Source organism: Dermacentor variabilis, chromosome 2 (genome assembly GCF_050947875.1).
Source record: "Dermacentor variabilis isolate Ectoservices chromosome 2, ASM5094787v1, whole genome shotgun sequence".
NCBI lineage: Eukaryota > Metazoa > Arthropoda > Arachnida > Ixodida > Ixodidae > Dermacentor > Dermacentor variabilis.
The window spans coordinates 27,403,745-27,431,599 of record NC_134569.1 but is presented as its reverse complement, the minus strand read 5'-3'; the positions used below and the strand labels follow the sequence as shown (position 1 = coordinate 27,431,599).

The 27,855-nt window shown below is 45.5% G+C and overlaps 1 protein-coding gene across 2 annotated transcripts; it reads left to right on the top strand.

Moving 5' to 3' along the window:
* The first annotated feature begins 297 nt into the window (after positions 1-297).
* On the top strand, positions 298-26,511 carry LOC142571543 (uncharacterized). Of its 2 annotated transcripts, XM_075679983.1 has the most exons (6): positions 298-460; positions 668-826; positions 1,494-1,623; positions 4,082-4,331; positions 15,157-15,571; positions 25,029-26,511. In XM_075679983.1, exons 1-6 carry the CDS (start codon positions 447-449, stop codon positions 26,410-26,412), a joined length of 2,352 nt encoding a protein of 783 aa, XP_075536098.1. In that variant the 5' UTR covers positions 298-446; the 3' UTR covers positions 26,413-26,511. The 2 variants fall into 2 exon arrangements, with proteins under 2 accessions (XP_075536098.1, XP_075536099.1); XM_075679984.1 differs by lacking the exons at positions 298-460; positions 668-826; positions 1,494-1,623 and adding an exon at positions 2,711-3,145.
* Positions 26,512-27,855: the final 1,344 nt, after the last annotated feature.

The window sequence follows — 27,855 nt, the reverse complement described above, 5'->3', positions numbered from 1 at the left end:
TTTGTTTTTAAAACCTGCATAGCGAGGCGCAAGCATGGCGCATCTACCGACCGCCGTTGGCAACGCGGCACAGCAGCTACCTTCTGCAGTTTCCCCTTCTCATACTCTCGCCACAAAATAGTTCCTGACAAATTAAGGCCGTTAAATAAACAGTCAAGTACTACCTTAGTAAAACAATATAAAATTATACAGCGCAGTGAGTGCACATATTTCGCGTGAAATCACTGTAACCGATCTGAATAAGTTAATAGATGTGCACCGCACCCTACTGCGCATTGATACATCCCGCGCTTTGAGATCTGGAATGCTAGCGGAGAACGCCTGGAACAACTGGAAGCTATGGTGGAACTGCGTCGACTACGTTCCGCGGTTAATTAGGCTTAAGAACGACTGGTGGTTCGTCGTTCTGACGGCGAAAAGAACGCTGCTGTTGGCAAACGCTTTACATGAATCCCTTGACGTACGTACCATTTGTCTGAAGAATGCACATCGCTACAGCGGATATCGGGGCGCGGAGTTGTATCGGGGAAGACGGATCATTTTAATCGATCGCTCGGAGGACGAGAGCAATGTGTCGAAGATTGTAGTGAATAATAGAGCTTCAGCTGTAATGATTTAATGCTGGATTTTATTAAACAAATTGAATCCGCTGTTTCTTCGCCTGCAGCAATGTCAAGAATATTACCAAGCTCAATGAAACCGAATTAAAGCTCGGAGTTACCGAAAAGACATCCTGGCACAAGAAGTACAAAGACAGTGCTTGGATTTTCATCGGTGGTTTGGACTATCAGCTAACGGAAGGCGACGTGATCTGCGTATTTTCACAGTAAGTTCGAATAGGCTCTCTGGATTTGCGCGAGTACTGCCTCGTTCATTTATATGCATTGCTGTCTTGCGTGGCATTTTATTTTCACATGCTGTTTCATTGTGCACAAGCACGATGCAAGTGGTAATGGCAAACGTAGTACTATATGGGTTTTCTGGCGGAAGCTACCGTATAATATTTTAACCTACTGCATCATTTAATACGGGTGATGTTTATAAATCGAAATGCGGATGTGTTCCGTTTGCTTTAAGCAGACAAATGGGGTGCTTTATGTTGAATTTCGTAAATGCAGTTATGATGTTCTATACTGCAAGAGTATTACTTTCTAAAGACGCACCCGCCCCGGTGGCTCACTGGCAATGACGTTGAGCTTCTGAGAACGCGGGCTCGCTTCTCGTGCTCGCGGTCACATTTTAGTGAAAACAAAATGCCAAAACGTTCGTGCACGTTAAAGAACTTCCAAGTAGCGATTGGCAACTTAATCAGGAGCCCCCCACTACGGACCCTCTCGTAACCCCGTGTAGCCTCGGGATGCTAAACCTCAATTAAAACAAATTTTTTTACGACTAATTACTCAGCCATGTAAAGCAGCCTTGGTAAATACGTTGCTTCCGCTGTTTTTTTTTTTCTTCCGTACCTTTTCTAAACCTTTCACTGTTTCATTCAGGTACGGGGAGGTCGTGAACATCAATTTAATCCGTGATAAAAAGACTGGAAAGTCAAAGGGCTACTGCTTTCTCTGTTACGAAGACCAGCGCAGCACTGTCCTATCAGTGGACAACCTTAACGGCATTTCGGTGAGTGCTCATTTTCTTTACTGCTTGGTGCATGTACCGTTAGTGTGACTAATTTTGTTGCCTTTAGCTTCAACGTTTGTGAAAGTGAAGATTTATATCTAGAAAGGGCATAATGCGCCACTAAAGTAATGGGCAATTTTTTGATGCACCCAGTACAGTTCTCTTTAGGGTGGCTGCTGACGTGCGTCTTCGAGTGCTGTGTACTACAGCCATCTGTTCTCACTGCTTCCTTCTGTGCCCACCTCTGTTTCCCTACTAGTGCTGTTCCAGCTTCTGCTATTGCTGCCCACTGCTGCATCAGTGCAAGGGTAGATGTTCTTAAAAAATAACTTAATTTATTTGTGTTCATACACTTCAATATGTGACTTATTGTATTAAGGCACCATGGATGGGATGGTTGTGTTAGAAGAGCCTACTTATTTCTTGTGCGCAGTACGAAAGCGCTTGCCACACCTGCTGATGTAATCAGCTCTACAAAGTAGAGAAAACATAGTAGTGGCAGTTTCAAGTCCTTTTATGTCCAATGGTCTCTCTTGTTCATGTTATGTTCCTTGTGTAACATGAACTAGGGTCATTTTCTTAAGTTTCCCGTTTGTTTTCTCACCTCATACTAAAGCAAAAACACTGGTAGCATACTTATGGTGCAGATTTTAACAACACAGGGTGGGCACCACAGCAACCTCTAACACTGTAAACACATACTGCTTTAGCAGTAAAAGTTGGCCTAGCATGCCAGCTGAAAGAAATCTGCCAACTTGTGACAAGCTGAGAAGGTATGACTTTTACTTCCTCTTCCTTTGGTTTGGCTTGCCTCTTCTTGATCTGTCCTGCACAAGCGACCTCTCCTTTGTCCTGCAAATGCTGTATGTACTGAACAGGTGAGCTGCGTCCAGAGCGCTTCTAGCCATTTCGGTGTTTTGTTGTGGTGGTGCTCTGCAGCAAGTGGTTGCCTGCAGGACCTGTGTTGGGTGCATCTGGGGAAGTGGCGTTGCTGGCGGGTAGCAGGGGACTGGTCTTTGATGTCGCCACTTTTGGCACTGCCCCTTTCCAGAGTCGCAAAAGAGCGACATGCACAGGGGTTCATTGAGCCGGCCTGCCGCCGCTCGCCGTCCTCTGCGGCGCTCTTTAAAGAGGGCGCCCCCTCTCTCCGCGTCGGACGGGCGGGTGGCTGCGCTTGCTCCGCTGCCACCAGAGCCGGGACGCCGCACGGGATGCGTCCGGAGCAGCAGCCGCTGGCTGCACCGTGGGCTGCGGAGGCTCCGCCCCGGTGTGTGTGGGGGCATGCCCGTTTTTGGGGTGGGCCCGTCCTGTCCCCAGCGAGGGCTGTGGAGCCAGGACGCCTCGTTCAGCAGCAGTGGATGCGAGCTCATCTGGAGCAGTGCTGTTGGCTCTGCCATGGCTCCTCTCCCCCCCCGCGCACTTGAGGGCGGGGCCCCGGCCACCCTCACCTCTCCCATGGCGGGAGGACGACTAGGCGCTGTGCTGCCACCGCATGGCTGAAGCAGTCGGCGCCAGCACGACGGTGCGAGCTCTCCTCCTCCGCAGCTAGCGTGTCACTTTGAAGATCGTGTGACCTGCTGCGTCATCCCAGTGGGGCATGTCGGAAGAAGGGGGAGGGCCATCGGTGACTGGGCTTCCCCACACTAGACACATTGGCATCGGGAGGCTGTAGAAGGTCTTGGGCATGATGCCACTATTTATGCACTTGGTGGTGCCTAAAATGCTGCATTATTGTTTCAGCATTGATTGATTGTAGAGACATGGAATTTCGAATTTTGTAGGCTAACATTTTGGGTCAAGTTTTACAAGCCCGGACCTACAAATAAGGTTCAAAGGCAGCCTTACACTCGATGCCAATGTGTCACATAGTGTAATGCTGTTGACCTTGCGCAAGACACGGATATGTGCATTGCTCCATTTGCTTTTGAAGGCTGTAAATCGAGAGATCTTCAAGCTCTGCTGTGAATTTTTGTTAAAGGACTCTTGGGCACTTGTTACAATTTTGGGGTGCTCTCAGCTCTCGTTCAGTCAGATGGTGCAGCGAGACGGCACTAGCCAGCATTGTTTCACACGTCAGATGGGTTCCACCTTAGCATTACCATTTGTGGAACCAACACATCAAACTTTGTTGGCTGAAATCTTCATTGAAGCACCAATGGCATTTGATGTTCTTTAGTCCTCCAACTCTGCCCTCTTGAGGAAAGTAGTAAAACATTGGTTGCACGATTTTTTTTTTTTATAATGGACATTTAAGTTAACTTTCTGCATGCTAACCCAATGATCTTCAGAGAGCCTCCAGTGCTAAGTCTTACTTCAGATTTTAGTTTCTGCCTGTTTTCACCACGCCAAGCTTGCAAGAATGGTGAAAGTGTCTTTTGATCCAGAGTAGGGGTGGGGATTTTAGCAAGGAAGGGGGATGCCCTGACTTGTGCCTGGCATCCTCCCTCCTGGTTTCTAGCTGTGCAAGCGCACCATTCGTGTGGACCACGTGGAGAACTACAGGCCACCCAAGGACTCCGAGGACCTTGACGCACTGATGGCAAAGCTGCATCGCGAAGGCTGCGCTCCTGAGACAGTAGCACGAGATGATCACAAGTCCGAGGACGACTCTGAGGACGAGATGGGGGCTGAGGATGGTCCGCAGAAGGGGCCACCTCCGGCAGACAGCCGTGGGGATGACCCCGAGTATGCCAAGCGTCTTAAGAAGGGTGAGCAGCCCCCTCTCTAGAGAAGTCCGCATCAGCAGTTTGTGGTTGCTGCTTTTATGAGTAGCACGGAAAGGGGCCCACATTGTGACTGTGGACATTAATTATGCTCGTCATATTATGGAGCACTGTGGATGACGTTAGAAGGGGTCTGTGACAGTGATGGTACCTGAACGAGATTGTGAAAGTACCGATTTGTTGTGTCATTAAATGAACTCAAGGGACACATAAATAAACTTTTGAAGCAATGAGAATTAATGGTCGTTTGGCTGCATAAGATTGTGGTGGCCTCTTCTGATTATGGACATAATAGGTAATAAGAAAACTTTCTCACATTGTCGGGCAATGAAAGCAGCATAGACTATTCTGAGAGGGCAGCTCTCGTAGTGCTGTTGATTATTTGGAAGTTATTTTACAGATCTGCAATTAAGGACTTCTAAATTTGTTGTAAAGCTGAAGACGTCTTGCCAACATATGGATTGCTTTTTAGCCCTGTGTATGTAATGTGGCTTGCAGAAGACTGGCAGCCCAGCAGCGGCATCAGCAGCTGTGATTTGGTACTTGTGCACATTGCAAGCCTGCTTATTCAGCTCTATAAGGCATTCTCGTGAAATTTTTGCTAACACAATTGTATGTTGGTAATTTGTATGAACAGTTGGCAAGTGTGTGGTATTACTGCAGCATGCACTAATAGATTGCTTCAAGTATGAAACCACGAATATTTGAGTACTCTTTTCAAACCCTACAATTGCACTGTCAATTTATGTAGTCATGATAATGCCCATGCTGATTAGCATAAGCATGCATTTGAGCTTGAGAATTGGAAGCAAAGCAGTATCTTCGCAGCACTATCTGCCAGTCTCCAAAGTTGCACTATATGGCACATTATTGTGTTTATGGCTGTTGCTTCAGCCTATGCAAGCCATGGTAATAGCATGCTGTATGTAGCATTTTCGGCATGTGAGAAAACTGCACATGTCATCCACCAGCCTTTGCTCGAATAATGTGTCTTAAAGATGTTCAAATCTTGTAGTAGCCGTGCTGGTTTGTTAATGCTCACATGAAAAGGCATGTGACAGCTTTGTGTAGGTGTTAAGCTGTTACTACGAAGCATTGTATGATTGGTCCTCGGGTTTCCTTGATGTGTCTAGTGTCCAGCCAGGTAGCCTCAATTGAACCATATAAAAAAAAACATTCGTCTGTTAGTGGGAGTGGGACTAGAGTCCCCCTGCACAGCAGCCCAATGTTTTATCCATTAGTGCACAGATGGATAGGGCGAGAGAATAACCTTACCAGTACTTACTCCCCTTGTGCAAGCTAGTGCTTTGAGATGCCTAGTATTTGTATTGTCACATTGCAGTAGTTCAACATTAAAAATGTAAGCGTGCCAGTTCCGTCGAGTTCCGTCTTGTCCTCTGTAGCAGCTATTCAAGGTGCTGTGTGGCATGGCACTGCCTAAAGGATCAGCCCAGTTGGGCAGTAAATAAGATGGCCCGGCATCGCATGTTGTGTGAAACTATTATGCATCAAAAAAGTTTTATACATTTCGTTGCAAAGTTTTTGCACAGCTGCACATCTCGCTGTCATACCTGTGCTGGACTGCAAGGTGCAGACGCAAAATCTGCACAAAAGGGCATATTCAGTATCAACAAGCATCAGAACGTTGTAAAACCAACTTGTAACAAAGACGTGACACTAAACCTTATGGTTATCAACAATGTGACAAAAGAGAAATGCTCTGCAAAACATTGATTGCCACAAAATTTTTACTCCGAGGACAATGAGGTTACAGTGGATTATTATTTATGCTGCAGTTAAGAAATATGTTCAATTTCTTGTTACAATACTATGACCAGAGGCCTCGAAAGACCTGGTGCAAAGCACTGCATGCGTCATACCATGCTGATTGGCTGACTTACTTCTGGTCACTGATGCATTTGCTAGCTGATAAGCCATTTGGGATGTTTAACCTTGTCAACCAGTCATTTTTGAAAAGGGTAGCAGGATGCAGACCACAATACAAAGAAAAAATGAAGTGAGCACTGCATCTCTCAACTGATTCATTTTGGAAGAATGTATATCCAAACTGTTGAATAAAGATTAGTGAATATACAATTAAAATACCTATGATGTTCATTCATAAGTCTTCTTCTGCCATCAGGATTATATTCTGTGTTACTTAGTCTGCTAATTATAGAATAATAATTAAACAAGGTTATTTTTTAATGCAGCGTGCTACTTCTGATGGAAAAACTAGTATTGTGTGCAAAAATAACCCATTCAGTTGATTTCCTTGCACTCTGCAATTATATTTTTCTATGCTTTACTCGTAGCACGCAAAATGAAGAATGTTTTGCATGATTTCAAGTCTGCTTGCTGTGACACCAGCAGTCCCAAAAGTCATTTCAATAAACAAAGCCTGCCTAATGTCTGACTCCGCAATCACGTGGAAGTGGCAACTGTCGGTGTTTGGTTCTGCTGATAGTGAACTGCATGTTCTACAAGATGTTAGTAGCTTACGCGACGACCAGGCAGTTGCAGGGTTGGTAGAGTTATCATTTTCTTTGAGGCAGGTCAAGCGCACAAACACTAGGAGAGTGGAAAGAAGACAAACAAGGCACTACTTCGAACTAATTTTATTTTGCGAGAACCCCCATATATATACATTCACCACTCAAGTCGCAGCACATGCTTCGCAACCAATGATAACATTACTAGGTGGCTAACTGCGTGAGATGATGCCCCACCGCGCATGCTGATAACTTCACATGTCTGCAGAACGCTACGATTACACTATGAAAACATGAACCGGTAAAAGGTGTTGGCCAAAAGATCGTCAGAGGATAAAATGACGAGTATAGAAAGCTAAGAAGTGCTATAGTGGGGGTGTGAACAAAAACACAATGGGACACTGAAGCAACTGTAAACCCCTTTGGTGCCCCATGCTTACAGTTGTGTCACTGTCCCATTGTATTTTTGTTGACACCCCCAGTATAGCACTTCTTAGCTATTTATACTCATCGTTTTATCCTTTGACCATCTTTTGGTCAACATCTTTTGCCGATTCATGTTTTCATAGTGTAATCATAGCGTTCTGCAAACACTGTAGGTATGAGCGTGTGTGGTGGGGCATCAGCTCATGCAGTTAGCCATAGAGTTATCGTTGGTTGTGAAGCGCGCGCCGTGACTTGAATGGTGAATGTATCTATACAGGGGTTCTTGCAAATAGAATCAGTTAGAAGTAGCGCCTTGTCTTCCTTCTTTCCGCCATCCGTGTATTCGTGCGTTTGACCTGCCTTAAGGAAAATGTAGCAACTAGCTCGGATCCAAAGCCTTGTGGAGTTAGTTCCCTCAAATCACGATTGCAAATCAGTTGGTGTCGCAGCGTGCAATCAAGTAGCAGTTTTCGTATTTCACATGCTTTCAGTAAAGTGAAGAAAAAAATAATTACACTGGACATAGCACAGTGAAAACTGCTGAATAGTATGTTCTAGGTTGCAGTAACACTTATCCCACTACAGGCGATGCTATCAGCGGTAGCGAAGTGGATGCTGAAGCTTTGCTTCATACCACTGATGTAAATATTGTGGTACGCATTGATGCAGCCCTTGCATCGCACCACCGATGTAATGTCGTTTCACATACCTGATTCGAGAAAACAGAGGCTTTCAATGAATGCAAAATATGAAACTGCAAAAACAAAATACAGCTATATAGCAAATTTTGTTGACCGACAGTAACGGGAAAAATGAAGTCGAGTTAAATTGTAATATTGGTGTCCTGCACTAACATTTCGTAATAAAAAGCAATTTAAATGGAACAAAATACAGTTTTGGCAAGTTTATTGCATTTGTCTATGGAAGACCTAACTGATGCTGTTTCAACTTCTCTGTGGGCACCATTTGTGCACGTGTGAAAAAAGAGTGCCCGCTGTGTCAACCTTAGTCTTTCAAAGTGCAGTAATGCATGGCAGTGTATCACCCAAAAGATTTGCATTGTAGTGCAGGATCTAGATGACATACAGCCCTCGGTTTTCTTGGGCAGTATCGAGAAATAAGTGGGCAGTTTTCAGCAGTCATATTCTCACTGACTGTGCTAATGCCAGAGCAAAGTCTGATTACCTCGTGGAATCAACATGTACCCAATTTACTTGATTCTAACGCGCCCTCGATTGTAACGCACACCCGTTTTCTGTGACGAAAAAAAGGGAAAAAACACCCTCGATTGTAACATGCACCCGTTTGCCACAAACTAAAAAAAGAAAAGTCCTTTATAGTACCGTGCACCTCATTCTTTCATATAGGAATACAACTTTCTCTTATTTGAAAAAACAAGGATTTACTCCCAATACACTAATGTTGCGATAAAGAAAGTCGCAGTTTCACTGAAAAGGCGAAGCATTGATTATGATAGCAAATTAGTAGGCAGCTATACGAAAAATAAGGATAGTAGTTTTATCGGCCATATAAACTTTTAAACATTGACTTACTAACTTGCATGCAAAATTGCATGTTTCCTTGCCAGACGAGTTTTTGTTGAACACTTCACTATGTCACTTACTAAATTAACCAGCATGGTGTCACACGTGCACAAGCAAACGTGAACACGTCTCATGCAATTACTGCGGAAACTCTTTATCAAAGCGCTGGAGTGGGGAAGTGCGGCAGCAGGAGCAAGCGAATTGCGTGACGAGAACTCAGTGCGAATGCGCCTAGATGCGTAGCCTCTTCATCGCAGACGCTTTCAAGATAGGGGCGGCATGGCCAGACTGTATGTGTAGCAGCTGCCGGAGTAGAAAACTTCTCCTGTTTGCGCCAGTCCCGCATGCAAATATTGGGAATTCCGAAAGCCCATGATGGCGGCCCTATTTCCGTCCGTCTCCGTACACGTGATCACTTTCCTTTTACTTGTGTCATCATGATGAATTTGGCATGTCCTTGCAGCCGGTAGTTCCACGCTGATAGTGCAAACGCAGCAAATGGGAAGACGGACAGTGGACGCCTAAACACACATACTACAGCACACGGAGGGAGCTGCGGCAGCTAGGCTTGAAGCGCATGCGTGGCGGCCATTCTGAAATGCCGATGGCGATATGGTAACACAGATTTAGGGTCGTACTCGATTCTAACACACGCAATTTGTCGACCTGTTCTATTGGAAATAAAAGTGCATGTTAGATTAAATGCGGCACTTGACCTGAACAATCGAACATCTACAGCAGAAACTGAGAAAGTGCATGAATGTGCACCACAATAGTACTGTAATGGTGTTTCTAACATAGTTTCTAGTTTATCCATAGGTTGAAGTGGGTTCTGATTAACGCACATTTATTTTTCTTTGCATAGTTGTAATGCAAGAGACGACCAGTTTCATATGTACTGTTTGAACTATTTTGATTGGCCACGATTCTGCTTTACATGTTGGAAATGGACTTCTTGGGAGTCTTCACACTTGCAACATTCCTTCTGCTGAGAAAAGTTGCTCCCGTGTAGGAAGACAAAATTAGTTGTTGTAAGGCTTCTTTTCACATTGTTAACCAGGACAGCTGCAAATTTTCTCATATAGACTTCTATGTACATGGCAGTTTCACTCTTCCTTACTTGTACACATAAGAATAATCCAAAATAAAAGAAATTATTTCTATAAAGATTTTGGTGGTGAGAGTTTATCAATTACACACCATTTAAATGTTCCTGGGTCACAGCAAAGAGTTATTTACGTTTTCTTTAAAAGCAAAGTGGTGTGCTTTAAGGATTTCGAAATTGCACATACAGAGCAAGGTTGTTTGTGGGAAGGCTAGTGACCAACATTGGACAAATGAGTGTTGCCATCATTAGAATGAGCAGAATGTGATGATAGGCTAGTTGGTTCATGCTTGAAATTTCAGCATTAAATTATTTCTTTAGGAAAATACACCTTGAAGGAAACGTTTGATTACTGTTGCAATGCTGCCTAGTTCTTTCTTGTTTACTGTAGCATTCATGAAAGCACAGTTGATATTTGATTAGCTTAATTCAGATATACTAATTATGTTCCAAATTAATACTTTAGCGTGCATGTTGCAATTGCAGGACAAAATGTATTGTGCTATGAAGTCATGTCGAATAAGCAGAATAGAGGAGCACAACATTTGAGATATCTTCTCCATATTAAAAACTGTATGTTGGTGTTTGGTGTTCCACTTAGTTTTGTTCTGGGTTGCGCAAGGGAAACTTCTTGGGGAAATAATTGTTGGAATTTAATTACATTTAGCTTCAACATGCAGCTTTCTGTCTGACAAAAGAGAGAGAGAGAAACAAACTAGCTTCAGCACCAATCTTCTCAAGTTGCATGCTGGTAAACAGTCAAGTGCAACTCAGCCTGGGCTCCTTTCATTACGGTCTACTCTGGTTGCATCACCCTAGGTAGCACTGTGTGTAAGGATGGAAATTCGAAACCATCCATTGAGTCATGTAGCAGAGGAACATGTGTGTCAGAGTGCACTGGAACAAAATTATTTGTTGTCTGGTGTCGTCGTCAGTATGTTGAAACAATCCGTCTCTGATTCCAGTCTGAGTGAGCTTACTTATGGAAAAAGCTGTATGCAGATAGCTTTACACATGCTGGTGTCCGCGTGCCCACCTCCAGTTTAGGTGACATTAGCTGCACATCATCTCGGTAGCTCCCTGCATTGCTGTGCAGGTTACAGGTGGTGTTGGCCAGTATGGAGAATGAATGCTATTGTAGATGGTCTCATCTGCACCCAGCTGTCCTGTCTGTTCATGCAAGCATTAGTTGCCACATGTGTCCTGTACTTATTGTTAATTCTTATAGTAGAAGCTGTGAACGATGTGCCACAGAAAGTCAGTGTCACAGGTGTTGTGCCCTTTCACGTCCTCTTTGTTTCTGCTGCCACACTGGAACTTTTCCAGAGGCACTTTATTGGCTTGGTTCTATTCGGTAGCCCAATAGTATAACGAGCCCTCTTGAAGACTGGACGCATGGCTGCTCAGCTTTTTCTGGAGTTGTCCTAGTGCAATTAAACTACTCGCATTGCAGATTTCATGTAAAAGGTTATCTTAAGTGATGTCCTGCAGAAGACACTGGGCAACAAGCAGACCACCGTGTTCATTGTTGTTTCAGTCACTAGTTGAAGTGTTTCTCGGTTTTTGTAATTATATATGTTAAGGGGCGGATAGTTCCTTGCTGTTTTTGTGGCATCATGGCAAAAGCATAAAGCTGTTTTCTTGGTTTTTAATGGAAATAAGAAAACGAATTTTTAAATGCACATACTAGACCAAAATATTGTTTTAGTACCTTACAAAAGCTTATTTCCACATCACTAGATGTGTCAATGGGTGTGATATTGCAGGGAATAGTAGCAATAAGCACCTCACAGCCTCCACAGTGGAGTGTAGCTATTCCCACATCACATAGACATGCCAAATGCAAGGTGTCACACAACTTTTGTAGTGCCTGCTGTAATTAATATCACCAGTACTTCGTGCACACTTATATTTATTAAAGAGACACCGAAACATATTTTTGAACATGGTAAGAAAACTAATAAAGGAAAAATTAGAGAGCCAGCCGTTCGTAGCAATTGCTACAATGGGCAGAGAACAGTAGACAGTCTTGCCATGAACACGTGAACTAAACTTTATTTAGCAGCATGCAACAAGAAGCCTCTCACGTAAAAGATTGTCCTGTGACTTTAGAGGCTCTCCTTTCCTTTGCTCAGCTTGTTACGTCATAGACCCACATGGAAGCCCATAGATGCCAGCAATTAAGTCTACAAAAACTGAAATTCAGGCAAGTTTGTAAGAATTCATACTTGACTTAAAGTGCCAGAAATGAGGACTGAAGAAAGAAAGCCAGACAGGATGATTGCTACTTTGAACTAAAGTTTATTCTCTAAAAAAAAACATGCCTATATATCACTCAACAGGAAGGTCAATAGCAAATTACATCATAGTGCATGCACACTCCAAATCCCTCTAAGAGTTGAAAAGAAAATTATAAAAGTTTATTGTGACAGGGCTGTTATGATAAAAACAAGAAACCCAGAATACTGAAACCTCCGAAAGACTTACAGAAATGAGCTCTGACATAAGCGAATTGAAAGAGGCTTTTTATTCTGAAAATTGAAAAGGCTGAACGGAAGACGTGCCTTAAAAGCCCATTTATCTTCATTATAAGATTTAGAATTATCTTACTTGTGGCAACAGTATTTTTGTTTGCTATTCCTGAAGGTATAATTGATGTTTGTGTACCATTTGTACTTCAACATTAAAATAGCTAGCTTCAAAGAGCAAAGTACTGTCTTTGTTGTGTAGGCTTTTTCACATGGTAACTTTTTTTCGAGCTAATGAACATAAAATAGCCTATTTTGTTTATCTTGTGTTCTTATGATTTAATTAAAGACATCTATTGGCTGAAAAGCTGTCAGAAGGAGCAGTCAACCAAGCAGTCTCCTAGGGCCTTCAAAATTAGCAAGAAACGCTGTGACATTGCTAGTCAGGCAGACAGGGGCCATTGCCAAACACAGGCTCTTTGCACAGCATTTTGTGACTTGCACTTCCTGTAGCACTCTGCAGCCTCAGCTTCTGTTATCACCTAGTTTGGCTCGGAAATCAAATAGCCCTAAATTTTTTGCTTCTTTCTTTGCTCTTTTAATAGAAAGCAGTTGATGCTCTCACTGATCACTGTATGAAGTTTTCATTCCTCCAGTGCACAAAACATCATTATGTGATCCTCTAAATCGCTGGTTCTCAGCCATGGATATGTCGGGGACCTTTTGTGAACTGCTGGAAGTGATTGGGCACCTCTTGCAGTTGTGGCTGGGGTTATAAATTAACACAACATGCGGTGTGAAATGGGTGCCTTTTGTTGCTACTTGGCAAAGAATGGTCAAACAAAAATGCCACATGAATTTAATCTGGACAGCTTGAGAATACGTGGTGCGGTCACACTTAAGCAGAGTTGCTTACCTGCAGCAACATTCAGCCGGTTTCCATATTTGCTTTTCAAGTATGCAAGCTGTGAAAAAGCATGCTCTCATGCATATGTCGTAGAAAACTGCAACAAAAGCTTTATAGCCACCTCGTGGAGAAGGGGAAACATTTCTGCAATCCCCATCCGAAATGCCTCAAAGCTTGCAGTGGCCACATTCACAAAGAGAAAAAAATATTTCTTTTATGGGCGTGGGTTTTGTGGACCCCCATCTGAGAACCACTGCTCTGAATCAACCACTGAAAATGTGTGCCAAGTTATGGCATGGCTTTGCATCTGTCGATGTCGGCCCAGCACTTGGAGTTAGATCACGTGGTAGCACAAACCACTGATACATGTACCTGTCAGCCATGTGTAATGAGCACAAGTGCCACGATCCATTCTAGCTAAAGCTGAATGCACATTTAACACATTATGAGAGAGGGTAGGTGTGCATTACAATGGGAGCTAAGGAAAAGAGACAGATGCCTTGCTTTCCCATTAGAACAACACTGTACACACAGACATCCATGCTTTGTGATACCATATCTCTACCTCTCATTACCATTATGTCGCTTTCCTAGCTGCACATTGAGCGCATCTTACACTGGCTGATCATAGAGGATCGTGTAATTCATTGTGTTTTGCATGCTAGATGTATTCAGACTTCTAACACTGTAGTCACTGTATCATCAACTATTTGTTAAGGCAAAAGAAAGAGAAGGTGTAGGGCCACTTTAAATGCCATCCAAAACATCAAGAGCTCTTCTGGCAATTGTGGTGATGACAATCTCCTGACAAAGAATGGCATGACTGTGATGACGGCTGAATACCTGATGTGCCATTTGCTCTATATGAATTTGTAAGCTGGGACCTGAATAACCAATCTGAACTAATTCACCTGAATCAATTAGTCTGAATGGATCAAGTTGAACCAAAAATTATTTTTTGTTCCTTTCAGGAGTGAAAAAAATCGTGTTAAGTGCTGGCTCACACACACATTTTTTCCCAGTTTTAGGTTCAGTTCCTGTTTGTATTAAACCTCATACCTCATGCTTAGACAGCTGCACATATTTAACATGGGTTGTTTCCTTTTGGTAACGTATATAATCATGTGAATACAGCGTTGAGTACAGATGCACTGCTGGAACTGCGACAGAATCTTGAAAATGTGACCTTATCAAACTTGTACGGGAGGCACCTCCTATTGCTGGAGCATTATAGTAGTAAATGTGCATTTGCATATTTGTTCTGGTAATCGGGAATGCTGTCCAGTCTCATGTTACTGAATGAACAATAAAGGGAGACGTGTTGTTAACACCTATGCTTGTGGGTTATGTTTCTGAAGCAGCATTTTAATTGGAGATGGAGTTTGGCAAAGATATGCACTCTTGGATTTCAGTAACTGACAGTGCATATTGTGGCAGTCAATTGCCCAAGTTGGTTTTAAGAAATGAACAGCAGTAGCTTGTACAGACACTGATGGGATGCGCACAGGGCTGTCTGTGGCCTTTGTCAGAGTAAGCATTTCTGAAGGTACTCTACCTAGAAGTTCAAAACTTAAGCCGACTCTTGGATTACCTTGCATTTCAAAATAACTAAAAATTCAACCTGGTAATTTACATAAACATTTTATGTACATAAGTGACCCAAATCTGCCGGTGCTGCAGTTAGGAAATTTCAGGCTTCTGATGCAGACTAACTACATTTGACGTGCGGATGCATTTTTTTGCCTTCTGCCACCAAAAACTGATAAAGTTACATACAAGTAATATGCCAGTATTTGGCAAAACTTGAAGCTTGGTATTTAATTGCATAAGGCAGGCTATTCCTCACGCTCTGCCCTGTACATATGCAGAGAAAAAGAAATTGAAGAAGGAGCGCAAGAAGAAGAAGCGTCTCAAGCGGGAGAAGCGCAAGCTCAAGCGCATGGCTGCCAAGACTGGCAGCAACAGCAGCAGCCACAACCAGGCGGGATCTGGGGGTGGAGGAGGCCAGTCATCGGAGTCTGCAAGCTCTGGAGACTCTGGCAGTGCGTCGGACAACAGCCCAGTGCGGCCTCTGTCACCTCCACCGCCACAACAGGGCGCTGGCGATGGCCCTCCACCGGCCAATGGTTTACCGCGCCCACCCATCACAGGCATCCAGAGCCGGCTGGTCAAACTGGCCATGGCTGACTACCCACTGAGCCCTGTGCGGCCATGCTCACCAAGCCCTTCGGACCGGAAACGGCGCACACCTCCGGCAGGCTACCGGTCACCCTCTTTCCAACGGTGAGCTATGCTTGACAGTGGGAGCATTGAGAGTTGTTCTGCATTTGGGTGTGCCTGCTCCAACGCACATCAGATCCTGCTTGCAATTGGGAACCTCTCAATTCGTCGTGGGCTTTGGGGCCATGCAGCACATTTTAACATGGTAAACAAACATGCGAAGTTGCTGTGTAGTGTTCAGCTATGCAGCCTACTGTGCACAGTAGAAAACACAGTTTTGGTAAAGAGGTCTTTCCCTTTAGCTTTGTAAAATGGTTTGCGACAAGATTTGCAGTAAGCATACAGCTTGGCATTGTGAGTGTAGCAATAGAGACTGAATGCATATGTCATTATTCTCTGCGTGCCCTTTCTGTACCTACAAGTAGTGTGTGTGTGTTCTGTCTTAAGCTTCTGTTTTCAGTCGAGCCCGACTATATCGAACCCGTTTACATCGAATTCTCTATATAGAACAATTTCTGAACACGATATAGTTCCAATTAGTATATATTGCAAAAATTACGCTTACATCAAACAAAAATAACAGCGATCCCATATATCCGACGTCAAGTGGCACAAAAGGGCCCCCAGAAGTTGGCTTTCCCCCGCAGTGGTAGGCAGACTCTTCTGCACATACCAAAGTGCTTTAGCCCAGCGGTGCGGCTCCATCCATCTGCTCTCTCTATCATGACTGCACTGCGTTGGGCAATCCGTTGACACCCCCCCTGCAAGAAATGATCCTGGCCCACCCTCGGCACTTGCTCAGACAGCCAATCAGAGGCACTTGTGCCCTCGTCGGGCAAGTACAAGTTGTCTTGCTGCTTTTCTCATTTATTGTGTTTGCATCTTGCAGGCCTTCTCCCATAGTGTTGCCGTGATGGCTAGTGCAAAGTGGCAGAAATTGCCTTTCTCCGTAAAGCTCAAAATCATAAATAGAGTCGAAAGCGGTGAGAAGTCAAATGTCGCCACATCATACAAGATTCTGTGGAGCACTCTCAGCACTCTTGAAGAATAAGGCGGAAATTAGGGCTAAAGTGGAGAAACAAACCAGTGCCAATAGCGCCCGACGCTTACACAAGGCTATGTGTAAGACGTTGAGACAGCCGTGTGCAAGTGGTTCATCTGAAATTGCTTCAGATGTGCCAGCTTCCGCATGCCCAGTCGTAACTGAAAATTCTGGAGTGTGACGAAGCCATTGCCGGCATTGCCAAAGTTTGGAGCAAGCTGTCAGAATATCTGAAAGCCGTTAAAAGACTCGACGAGTTTATGAATGCGTATGATGGTGGGTCATGACCACAGGAGAGCCCGAAAATGAAGACTAGATTGCCGACATTGTACTGAGCAAAAGTGAAACCCGCCACAATGAGGAAAGCAACTACGATCCTTTGCCCACATTATCCGAGGCGATTGGTGCACTAGCACGAGTCCGGTGCTTCTGCACAAATGTGCAAGGTTGCAGCTTCAGCTGCTGCAACTCTTTAGACAGTGTGGAGAAGTGCGTGCTGTTGCAGCAGCAAAGTTGCCCAAGCACAAGGAGACAGGACTATTTCATGTGAAACTAAGCGTTTCATAAATAAAGTACTTTTATAGATGTTATGTGCTTTTATGATGTCCAATTCTTTAGCAAGCTTATATCAAATTATGCCCTATACTAAACTGATAGGAGGTCGATATAACCGGGTTCGACTGTAGTGTTTTATAACAGAGCAGGGGAGAATGCAGGCAGAAAAAAGAAAGGAAGTAGAATGACTAATCAGAGTTGCTTGCTGCATTTGACATTAAGACAGAAGTGCAGCATGATGGCAGTAGGCTGGCCATTGCCTTAGTAGGGAGCTGCAGAATGCAGAGAAATAACGAGTTGAAATCTATGTGCAGCAGAGCTTTGTGTGAGTGCATAAAGATTCAAAACATGAGCTTGTGTTTATTGAACGTTGTAGAGAGGCTAACGCAATGCCGTTGCAGACCATAGCACCATCTGGTGATGGTGCAAGGAACCCAGAGGCGCATGCTCCGCTGTGATTTGTTGACCTATTCAAGAGAACAGACAGGCCGCAGCACCCGTGGACATGCAATGGCAAGGTTCAAAAAGAAAGCTTCACTTTTAAATGCAGTTGGCTACGAGGAACTGGCAATGCAACTGAGAAAAGTACTTGCCCATTGTGCACTGCTGATCCTACCATGATACTTCTATGAGCCAACGTCATCACCTGCTGTTTTCACTGTGCTGCACAGTGTTAGTATTGTCATAAGTACAAAGGAACATAAGTGGTGTTACAGTACAGATCAGTCGCTTTCAGTGGTCTCTGTATTAGACCTAAACATCCAGATAGAGTAGCTTCATCGTAGCATTGATGAAAATCCCTGCATACAAGAAGTCGAGATCAAGCGGTGCAATGCCAGTGAGCCAGGAGTGGCGATACAAAAAACAAACTCGCACATTGTGTCCCATTTGATGTCAAGTTTCTAAGAAAAATCAGTATATACTAGTTGAGCAATTTTTATCAGACTACTATTGACACTACAGGGTCCTGAATATTTCGCTGCGACTGTTCGAAAAAAAGGTCTTCCGCTTACCTTTGCACTGTTGTCGATTAAATTTTGCAGAATGATCGCATTTTGGCGTCAACTTCGTTTAGTGTAGCACTTGGCACAGTTAATTGCCTGGTTTTTAAGAAAAAAGTGCAAATTTGCCTGTGCTTATGAGGATGCGAGCTGCTGCTGCGACGGTCCAAGCATAAACTTGTGTCATAGCCTGTCGTCATCTGCAGAAAGCAGTGCTTCAGGGAAGCAAGTTGTCTGTTCCAGGAGCGGGCCACACGTGTCGGCCCTCCCTGAAATGCTTTCTGCAGGTGATGGCAGGTGGCAACACAATTTTATGCTTGCGCCGTCACGGCAGCAGCTCACATCCCCATAAGCGCAGGCAAATTTGCACTTCTTTCTTAAAAACCTGGCAATTAATTGTGCCAAGTGTTTACTAAACGAAGTCTGTGCCAAAATGCGATCATTCTGCAAAATTTGAGCAAGAACAGAGCAGCGGTAAGCACAAAACCGTTTTTCGAATATGTGCAGTGAAATATTCAGGACCCTGTATAATAATTCAAAATATTCAAGCTTGATATAAAAGGTGCAGTCAGACTAGTGATGTCCGACTACATAAAGTCAAGTATCATGAGGTAGCTTAAAACATTGTAATGAAAATAACGAAGTGCAGTCACCAACAGCTAAATTGAACAACATTGCAGCACTGCCTCGAAATTAAAGTAGCAGGATGATACTGCGGTAGCTTTGCCAATCCACTTTTTCTTAGACCACGTCCATACCATGAAACAATCCCAGCCGCATCAAGTCGCTAAGTTGTCAAAGCTGCATCTGCGTGTTTGTCGTGTGCATATCATATGTTCACTGTTTGCTTTCTTTATGTGTTAAGGAGTGACAATACCTTGAGTGATTTAGCTGACTGATGTTCCAAACTCAGGGTGTCTACCAACCGGGAAAACCGGGAATTGTGAGGGATCTTGAGTAGTCTGGAAAAACTCGGGGAAAACTCGGGGAATTTGTGCCTCTATCAGGGAAAATTAGCTGTAATTTTATTGAAAGGGTCGAAAGTCGCGGTAACATTGGCTCGAGTAACAGACAGGAATCGTAATGAATCGTCTTTGACGTCCTGTCGTCGACTGGAGGTGTTGCCGGGGTACAGTCAACAACCGACTTTCCGGATTCCCGATAATTTGGATGGCTTCGCGGCACCACCACGTGCCCCATAGAGTCAATTTGTATCAGAACATCTGAAATTTCAGACGCAAGAACTTTTCGTCGTCCGATTTTCCGGATGTTTTGGCGTGACCGCAGGTCCGAAACGGCATTAACGCCACCACTGCGGCCATTTTGATTACCTCGCCGCCTCAAATCGGTGCTCTCGCATGCAGATCCGCTGGCAGCCGCAGCCACCACTGTGGCAACCCTAGGCCTAGCTGCTTCGATGTTCGCTATGAAGCTTCTTGCCATTCGGTGCTGTTTTTTTTATTAAAAGAATTCGCTGCTATCAGCAATGGCACGGTGCGTTGCATAATGCCAGTTCCCGAAAGTCAGCTTCGCCTCTGTACAGATATGTTACTTGGTGAAGCATACGCAAAAGTATTGCAGTGAAGCATAACAAGCGTGGGAAGGGGCTATTGCCACGGGACACAGTATGTATTCCTTAATCATACACGCGTGCACCCGGTATTTCCTGTCAGAGCACGAGCACCGATATGCCTAATACGTGTACCGACAGGCCTTCAGAGTGTTTTCGAATGTGCCTGTGGCAGTTTGAGCCCTTAAAGGCAGTAAATGACATGCATTTATTTTTTTCCAACTGGCCAATTTTTTGGATGTTTTCGTGGCTCGCCCTAAGGAGTTAAAAAACTTGGACATGGACTGGGCAACTGACCAAGAAGATGCTTCAAATGGTCTGTGGGGCAAACAAGCGGCGCAAGGAGTACAAGAACAGAAAGGACCAACGCATTGAGGCATGAACAGGAAAGGAAGCATGCTGCCGCCATTTTGAAGGAGCTTGAGCTCAAAAAACTAAATGTTGGCTGATGCCGAGATGCAAGTGTCCCTCATCCAAGCCAAAATAAACTCTTTAAAGCAGTGAAACACAACACTGAGGCGTCGTGCGCTGGCTGAGAGTATGTCAGGACAGGTGAGGTTGACTTACGAGCTGTTGAGAGAGAATCTCAATTGTGACAAAGTTCAGGCCTCATACCAATGAGCTTGCTATCAGTTGATGGAAATAGCTCATATTCGAAAATATTTGCTCTTGTATGCATCTCCTTCCTTTTTTATTCGTATTTGAGAATGTCCGACTCGATTTGCAATTATTTTTTTTGAAGAGATGTTATTTACTGTGCATTTTACGAACCCCTCCCTTCTGTTCTCTTTTTGAATAACATAAACACTCCTCCTTAGTATTCAAATTGGATTAAGCAGTTTTCTAAATTTTTTTCTCATATGCTTACTAGAGAGTGACAGCATCGGGCGATATGGTTTCAGCTTGGCTTGACAAAAAACATAGTTCTGCATCACTCAGGGAATTTTGCAAAGGCTCTCAGGGAAAACCTGGAAAACTCGGGGAATTTGGAAATATCAATTTGGTAGACACCCTGCAAACTTTTCTCAGTCAGAATCATCTAGCAGCCTCAAATAGCACCAAGTCTACCTTCAGTAAAGAGCTTTAGTATAACATACAGGGCACTATGCTAAATGCAGAGATAGCACATAGCATGCATGGTCAATCTCTGCATGCATAGAACCCTCTGGCAGCTTTGCACGTTGCTTGCCTCCGCTGTTTTTGGAATATATCATGAGACGCTAACACCTGCAAAGGCTGTGAAAAACATGGTGGCATCATCGAGATGACAGCAACCCACTTTGGATCTATCAAGTCAACATCCTTCACTGCTTCCAGTAAATATGTTGTGATGTTTTGACAGCTGAGTATTAGTGGCAACAAGGAGCTGTTTCAGAGATCTGTTCTCTATATTTTGATGCTTTAGGCTGAACAAGAGCAGTGGTATTAGGTAGGCATGGCCTCCGAGACATGGCAGTGCTTGGCGGGCCTCATGTGCTGCCAGATTTCAGAGGCTATAAATTACAAGTGCTTGCTTTTGCGATATATGGCGCCACACCTTAAATTTTATGATCATCATTTGTAAAAAGGCAAAGTGCAGTTCGTGGCACCATGGCTGCTCGATAAAGACGCACAAGATGTATGTTTTCATTCAGCACCCATAGGTGCCACCTTGGTCAATGGTGTACAGATAATACAGATGCAGCATTGTTCTTGACATTTGGTGCGCATTAGCTTAAAGGGATGCTAAAAGCAAATAAAGGCAAATTGATGTGTAAAATACCTGCCAGAAACCTTGCAGTGCTTGTTTTGTGCTAAGAAAAGACAGTTTATGAGAAAATTGCGTCTGAACAGTCTGCTTACCTACAGCGCAGTTCAAATCTTCTACCCACAGGCGGGGAGTGGGGATGCTACGTATGCCATCGCCGCTCTTTACTGCTGTTGGTGAGCCAAATGGTTCCCAACAGACTACACTATTGTTTTCTGCCCAAAGCACAAATGCGCGTCAATGGAGAAACCGTGCCGACACACTCCGTTGGTACTGCAGCCGTTCTTGGTCAAGTGGCATTGACCGTTCTGGAACCTTTTGACATTTTATGCATGTGGCATTCTCTGCTATTTGCAGTTGTGTAAGTTTCGCAAGCCAGCAAAACGAGTGTAGCAATCTGGGATAATGAAGCTACTGAAATGCAAAAGCGTGGGTGTGGCGCAGAGGGGAGAAAACGAAGCCTTCTGACCACCCGTGTCTTTTCAGGGGTAACGTCGAGTTCTTCTAAAAATGAAATAGAACTGTACATTTAGCATTTTCTTTTGTCTTGTCATGCAATGATCTTTTTATTATGATTGGTTGAATGCTAGCAACAGAATTGTATAATGAGGAGTGCCGTCATCAGCCTAATACTTCAATGTCCTGGGGGAGCCTCTAATAGTGTCCAGCATTTACCTTGATTTCTCAATTACGAAAGCTTTGTGATAATATTCACACCTTAGACGTTCTTGAGCACAAATCTATCACTTTAACTTGTACAGTCACATCTTGATATAACGAATCATACGGGCGCCAAAAATTTTCTTATTCTAAAAGGTTGTAGTGAAAGCCCCAAAATTAACTATTCTGCCCACAAACCTGCCAGTTCATAAGATCTCAGTTTCAGCTGTCCTCGAACATGCTGCTGTTGGCTCTCGGCCACCGCCGTTGCTATTTTCCATAGATTCCGCCGCCTCGCACCACCGAAGCACTGTATAATGAGAGGGACGTGCGCAAGGCGTACACTGACGCTAAGGAAACTTTTGACAAAAAGTTAGTTAAAAGTCACCTCCAAAGCGAAATGTTTCTCGTTTTTCTGTTTGTTTTTCGCATTCCTTGCCAGGGACATTGCAACTGTTTCACTTGAGGTAGACACCTGAACTGTTCCAAAACACAAGCGACACCGTCCGGAAAGTGAAGAATGCGACTGTGTGGCCAGTGTGGCATCCCCACGAGTACGGAGGTTACATTTCTCTGTGCACGTAGCTAGTACGGCCGCAGAAAGAAGTGCGAAAGAAAGAAGCATGCAGAGAAAGAAGGGTGAAAGAAGTAATGATGAATTCGGCAAATAGCACCGGTGCGCACCGGGCTGCCTTGGTGCAATGATGATTGGAAGAAACAGCACATGAGGGCTCCCCGGGATACACCACTGGGATTTGTCGAGGATGCTGCAGGAGACGTGCTTCCCTTTCTAGGCAACACTTGCCTAGGTGTTACATGCACTCGCAAAACCCGATGTGTCATAACCTCCGCAATAGATTTTAAAAAAATTCTCTCCCACGTTTTTTTATGGAGTGCCGTCTCTGGTTTTCCGAACCCACACGCTGCAACGTCCGCTTTCTGCACCTTGTCGTCTGCTAGCCTACTGTTTCGGCTGCTGTGAAGTATACACGGAAATCTGAGAATCCCCAAATTTCGGAATATTAGTTTGTAGTACTGAGGTGTTCTTAACATGGAACACGGAAAACTGAATAACGATCGTCATTCTGGAAAGTGCGGTTTTTTTAAGTTCGTAGTACTGAAATATTTTTACATTTAAACCATAAAAAGTCAGGTGGGGACTTCTGAAGAGTTCTTTCATCTGAAAAGTTCGTTATTGTGGTGTTTATAGTAATGAGGTTTCACTGTACTTTGTGAACCCTTAAATCTAGGTGGCATCATAACTGTTAGTGCCAGCACTCTACTCGTTTCCATCCTTCTAAAAAGCAAGTTTGCGCCGGGTTCTGCATTGTACGATAGTGCTAGTGTTGTGTCACTAGCTAATGTAACCATTTTACACTATAATAAAACACCCTAATGTCTGCGTCAGTGCACAGAGCAATGAAACAACGGGAGTTTCTGGCAATGACTGTCGCAAAGAAACCAGCAATCATTTGGCTAGCGGAGCTTGGCTGATTTCTGTTGCAAGTTGCCAGGGGATTCAGATTAGGTGCATGTGTTCAATGGTCGGAATTAAGATAGAGCTGGTCACATGCAAGCATATGTGCATGCGTCAACGCGTTTACAAGCTTTTCTGGCTACTTGTGAACTGAAAACTGACGGGAAAATTGGTGCCATCAGACTTCTGAAAACTTGAACTTCTCTGCAGCTTTGTCAGGTCAAATCTCACTTATTTTTTGCAGCTGTAATTGCTATTGCCCTTGAAATTTCCCATAAAATAAACCCATGCATTTAAAATCTCGCTTTATTAATGAAGGCAAAATTTTTATAATAGAAATAACAAACCTTTTGTAGTTCATAATGAAGATTTACTGATCATTTATCACAGACTAGGCCAAATCAAGTGATGCAGGAAGCTTCTGCAGTAATTTGTCTGATACAGTTCCTATTTCGCATTTGCTGTCCTTCGCCTGGCAATGCGGCAAATCACTCTTGCTGCCGAGTTAGCTGTCATGTTTATCCTCTACCAGCATGGCCGACTCACTCTCCTCTTTGTGCTTGCAACATGGTGTGCCTTGGATGAAGGACGTGCATGCCGAGTGAATGTAAATAACGTGACTTGCAGTACATGAAAAAGGATTCTTCTAATACTTGCTGTGCTAACTGCACGTGCAATAAACTGCTGCATAGCCTCACTCGGGTTATTATCGCTGAAATCAGCCATTCAGTACAATAAATAACAAGAACTGAAATTTGAAATGTATCATAGCAAAATATGTTTCTTCTCTATGTCCTTGGTGATTATTTGGCTTATCACTGTTTTTAAAACATACGAGAGAAGCACTGCAGGACAACGTTGGCTCTCAAAAGTGGACAGCGGTGGTTCGGTAATATCAGGTTCCTCTTCAATTTCATTATAGTGAGATTTTACTATATTTCAGTGTCAAAAGTGGTTCCACGTGCCCTGCCTTCTTAGTTGATGACCACAAAGGTTAAATGAAGTGTGAGGTTTCATTTTTTCGAAGTATTAAAAAAATTTACTTAGTACAATTTGAATGGCCCCTGAATGTTTGTACTATACCTAATATTGGTTCAAGCAAAATCGCCCTTTGGTTTCTCTGCCATTCGTGGCTATATGAACCAAAAATTGTTAGGGAGTACATTTCTATTTAACATATATACTTTTTAGAAGGAAAGGATTTCTGATGATGCAGAAACTATTAAATAGCATGTGTGCTTGCAAATTGTTGACTGTGAGGGCCACTTTGCTTTTCCATGTAGCATTACACTGCTTGTGTGGCGCTCTCATAAATTCTTAACTGGGATGGTGTCGCTTTTTTTCTGAGTTAAATGTTTAGTATAACTATCACCAACCAGGGGAGTGCGACGCACAAGCAGCTTTATGGTAGTATTTAACAGATCTTTAGACTTGACAGTTCTTTTATTTACACATTCTTTTATTTCAGGAGGTCTCCATCGCCCCGGCAGGCTCGTCCGCGAAGTCCGCGCAGAACGCCGAGCTCGCCGCGCCGGCGATCGCCAAGTCCTCGCAAACGCTCGCCAAGGCGTTCGCGGAGCCCACGCCGCCGTTCCCCCAGTCCGAGGCGTCGTTCGCTTAGCCCGAGGCGCCGGTCTCCACCTAGCCCGAGGCGCCGGTCTCCACCTAGCCCTAGGCGTCGGTCTCCGCCTAGCCCGAGAAGACGTCGTTCGCCAAGCCCCAGACGTCGTTCGCCAAGCCCCAGGCGCCGCTCTCCCAGTCCTAGGCGTCGTTCACCAAGCCCCAGGCGCCGATCTCCCAGTCCGAGACGTCGATCGCCAAGCCCCAGGCGCCGATCTCCCAGTCCGAGACGTCGTTCGCCAAGCCCCAGGCACCGCTCTCCCAGTCCCAGGCGCCGTTCGATAAGTCCCAGGCGCCGCTCTCCCAGCCCAAAGCGCCGATCGCCGAGTCCCAGGCGTCATTCACCCAGCCCGAGACATCGGTCAACGAGTCCCAAAAGGCATTCGCCCAGTCCACGGAGGCAGTCGCCATCCAGGCAGTCGGCCAGTCCGGCACAGCGATCGGCAAGCCCTCGCCAGCAGTCTGTGTCACCGCCACCGCCCCCTCGCCGTACTTCCCTTAGTCCGAGCAACCAACGCTCGGCGAGTCCGCGACCACGCTCCCCCAGTCCGCAGCGCAGTTCGTCTAGCCCGCATCGGCCTACACCGAGCCCTCCGCGCCGCCGATCCCCAAGCCCACGACGAAGGTCGCCAAGCCCACCGCGCCGCCGTTCGCCGAGCCCACGACGAAGGTCGCCGAGCCCTCCACACCGCCGTTCGCCGAGCCCACGACGAAGGTCGCCCAGCCCTCCGCGCCGCCGATCCCCGAGTCCACGACGAAGGTCGCCAAGCCCGCGTCGTCGTAGCCCGAGCCCGCGTCGTCGTAGCCCGAGCCCGCGTCGTCGTAGCCCGAGCCCGCGTCGTCGCAGCCCGAGCCCGCGCCGTCGTAGTCCGAGCCCGCGCCGTCGTAGCCCGAGCCCACCGCGACGCCGTTCGCCCAGCCCCAGGCGACGTTCACCTAGCCCTGCACGTCGCCGGTCGCGCAGTCCCCGAAGGAAATCCCGTAGTCCGCGCCGGCGATCTCGCAGTCCAAGACGCCGTGGTCGTCGCTCACGGAGCGCGAAGCGCCGCTTGTCGCGCAGCCCGGCGCGCAAGAGGAGCCGCTCTCGTCGTCGCTCGCGCTCGCCCCGCCGTCGCAGCCCCCGGCATTCGCGGAGCAGGAGCCGCTCTCGGCGCGCCTCGCCGCGTAGCAGGAGGTCGGGGAGCAGGCACCGCGGTCGGCGGTCGCGAAGCCGGGACCGGCACCATCGCTGACCACCAAACCACCGCCATCATGTGTCACCACCTGTTCTTGTCATGTGTTCCTCGTAATAAAGAGCGCCGCCGCGACATGCGGCTCATTGTCACAGCCGACCCCTTTGTGTCACTACTGGTTATATTCCCAACCGATGGCATCAGTAACTGCTCAGTAAGAAAAGTTCACTGGTGTGAGATGACAAATACCGGGAGCTATGGCGAGCAGACACCGGACAGCACACAGATGGCATTAGATACGCGTGTCCGCGGCATACGCAGTTTCTCTCAAGGCTGTAGTAATGTCGCCGGCCGATTTTAATGCATAAACGGGCAGCGGTGCTGCGCATGACTGGTATACGTATGTGCCGCTCTTTACGAAACCATTCGACACCGACTTGGAGTACTGGTTATGTGCCACTCGGTCAGTGCTGGTCACCAGTGAACCTCTTTGATGCCGCATTTTGGCCGCATTTTGATGGGGGCGAAATGCGACCCGCGGCGGAGGTGGTGTAGGCTTCAAGCACTCCACAAACTTCCAAAAACAAGTTTAATATCTTGGGTCCAAATAGAACCACAAATTCGGCGTTGTAAGAAAAGCAATATATATATATATATATATATATATATATATATATATATATATAAAATAAAAAAGTCACTTAGTGTGCTAAGTTGGCCTTCATGTGGTTTGTTTTAAATCTTGTTTGACGAATAATGAGGGGGAATCAAGTGTGGCGACGGCACCAGTGCACGTGGCCTGTGCCTGTATTTATAACGTCTCGTGCGTCGGAGGTGCTGGCGCGGCTGCAGCAGCGGTTGCGGCAGACGCGTGGGGCCGTTGACCGCGGCGGCGCTTGTGGCGACGTAGTGTGGAGCCATATGAAAAAAAAAATGCTTGATTTCATAATGTATGCAGCCTAAACAGCTTCGCTGGTAATCCGTCCGCATGCGAATGTTGCAGCCCCACAAATATTTTGCGTTTGCGTTTTCCATACGCCGGTAAGTGATGCCACCGAGTGATGCAGCAGCCTTCTAACCACGTGGGTGAGTGAGTTAAAGAACTTTATCGAGAATGCGAACTCGTCGCGCACCCGGCTGGTCCCACGTCGGGACCTGCAGGTCAAGCCCACTGGGCCGGTCGCGGGCACGTCGCACAGCCAGCAGGGTGTCTACCAACCGGGAAAACCGGGAAATTGGGCATTTTGAGTAGTCTGGAAATACTCGGGGAAAACTCAGAGATTGTGCTTATATAATGGAAAATTAGCTGTAATTCTACTGAAAAGGAACGAAAGTCGTGGTAATGCTGGCTCGTGTAACGCAGAGGGACCGTAACGAGTAAGTGTTTTGACGCCGTGTCGTCGGCTGGAGGAGTTGCCGGTGTACAGTCAACGACCGACTTTCCGGACGCGCGACAATGCGGACGGCTTCGCGGCGCCACTGCGTGCCCCATAGAGTCAGTGT

What these genes read in the sequence shown, in the direction of transcription:
- LOC142571543 (XM_075679983.1), top strand. An exon ending in TGCCAAGCGTCTTAAGAAGG is followed by an intron (nt 4,332 to 15,156) that starts GTGAGCAGCCCC and finishes GTACATATGCAG; the next exon opens with AGAAAAAGAAATTGAAGAAG. An exon ending in CGGTCACCCTCTTTCCAACG is followed by an intron (nt 15,572 to 25,028) that starts GTGAGCTATGCT and finishes CTTTTATTTCAG; the next exon opens with GAGGTCTCCATCGCCCCGGC.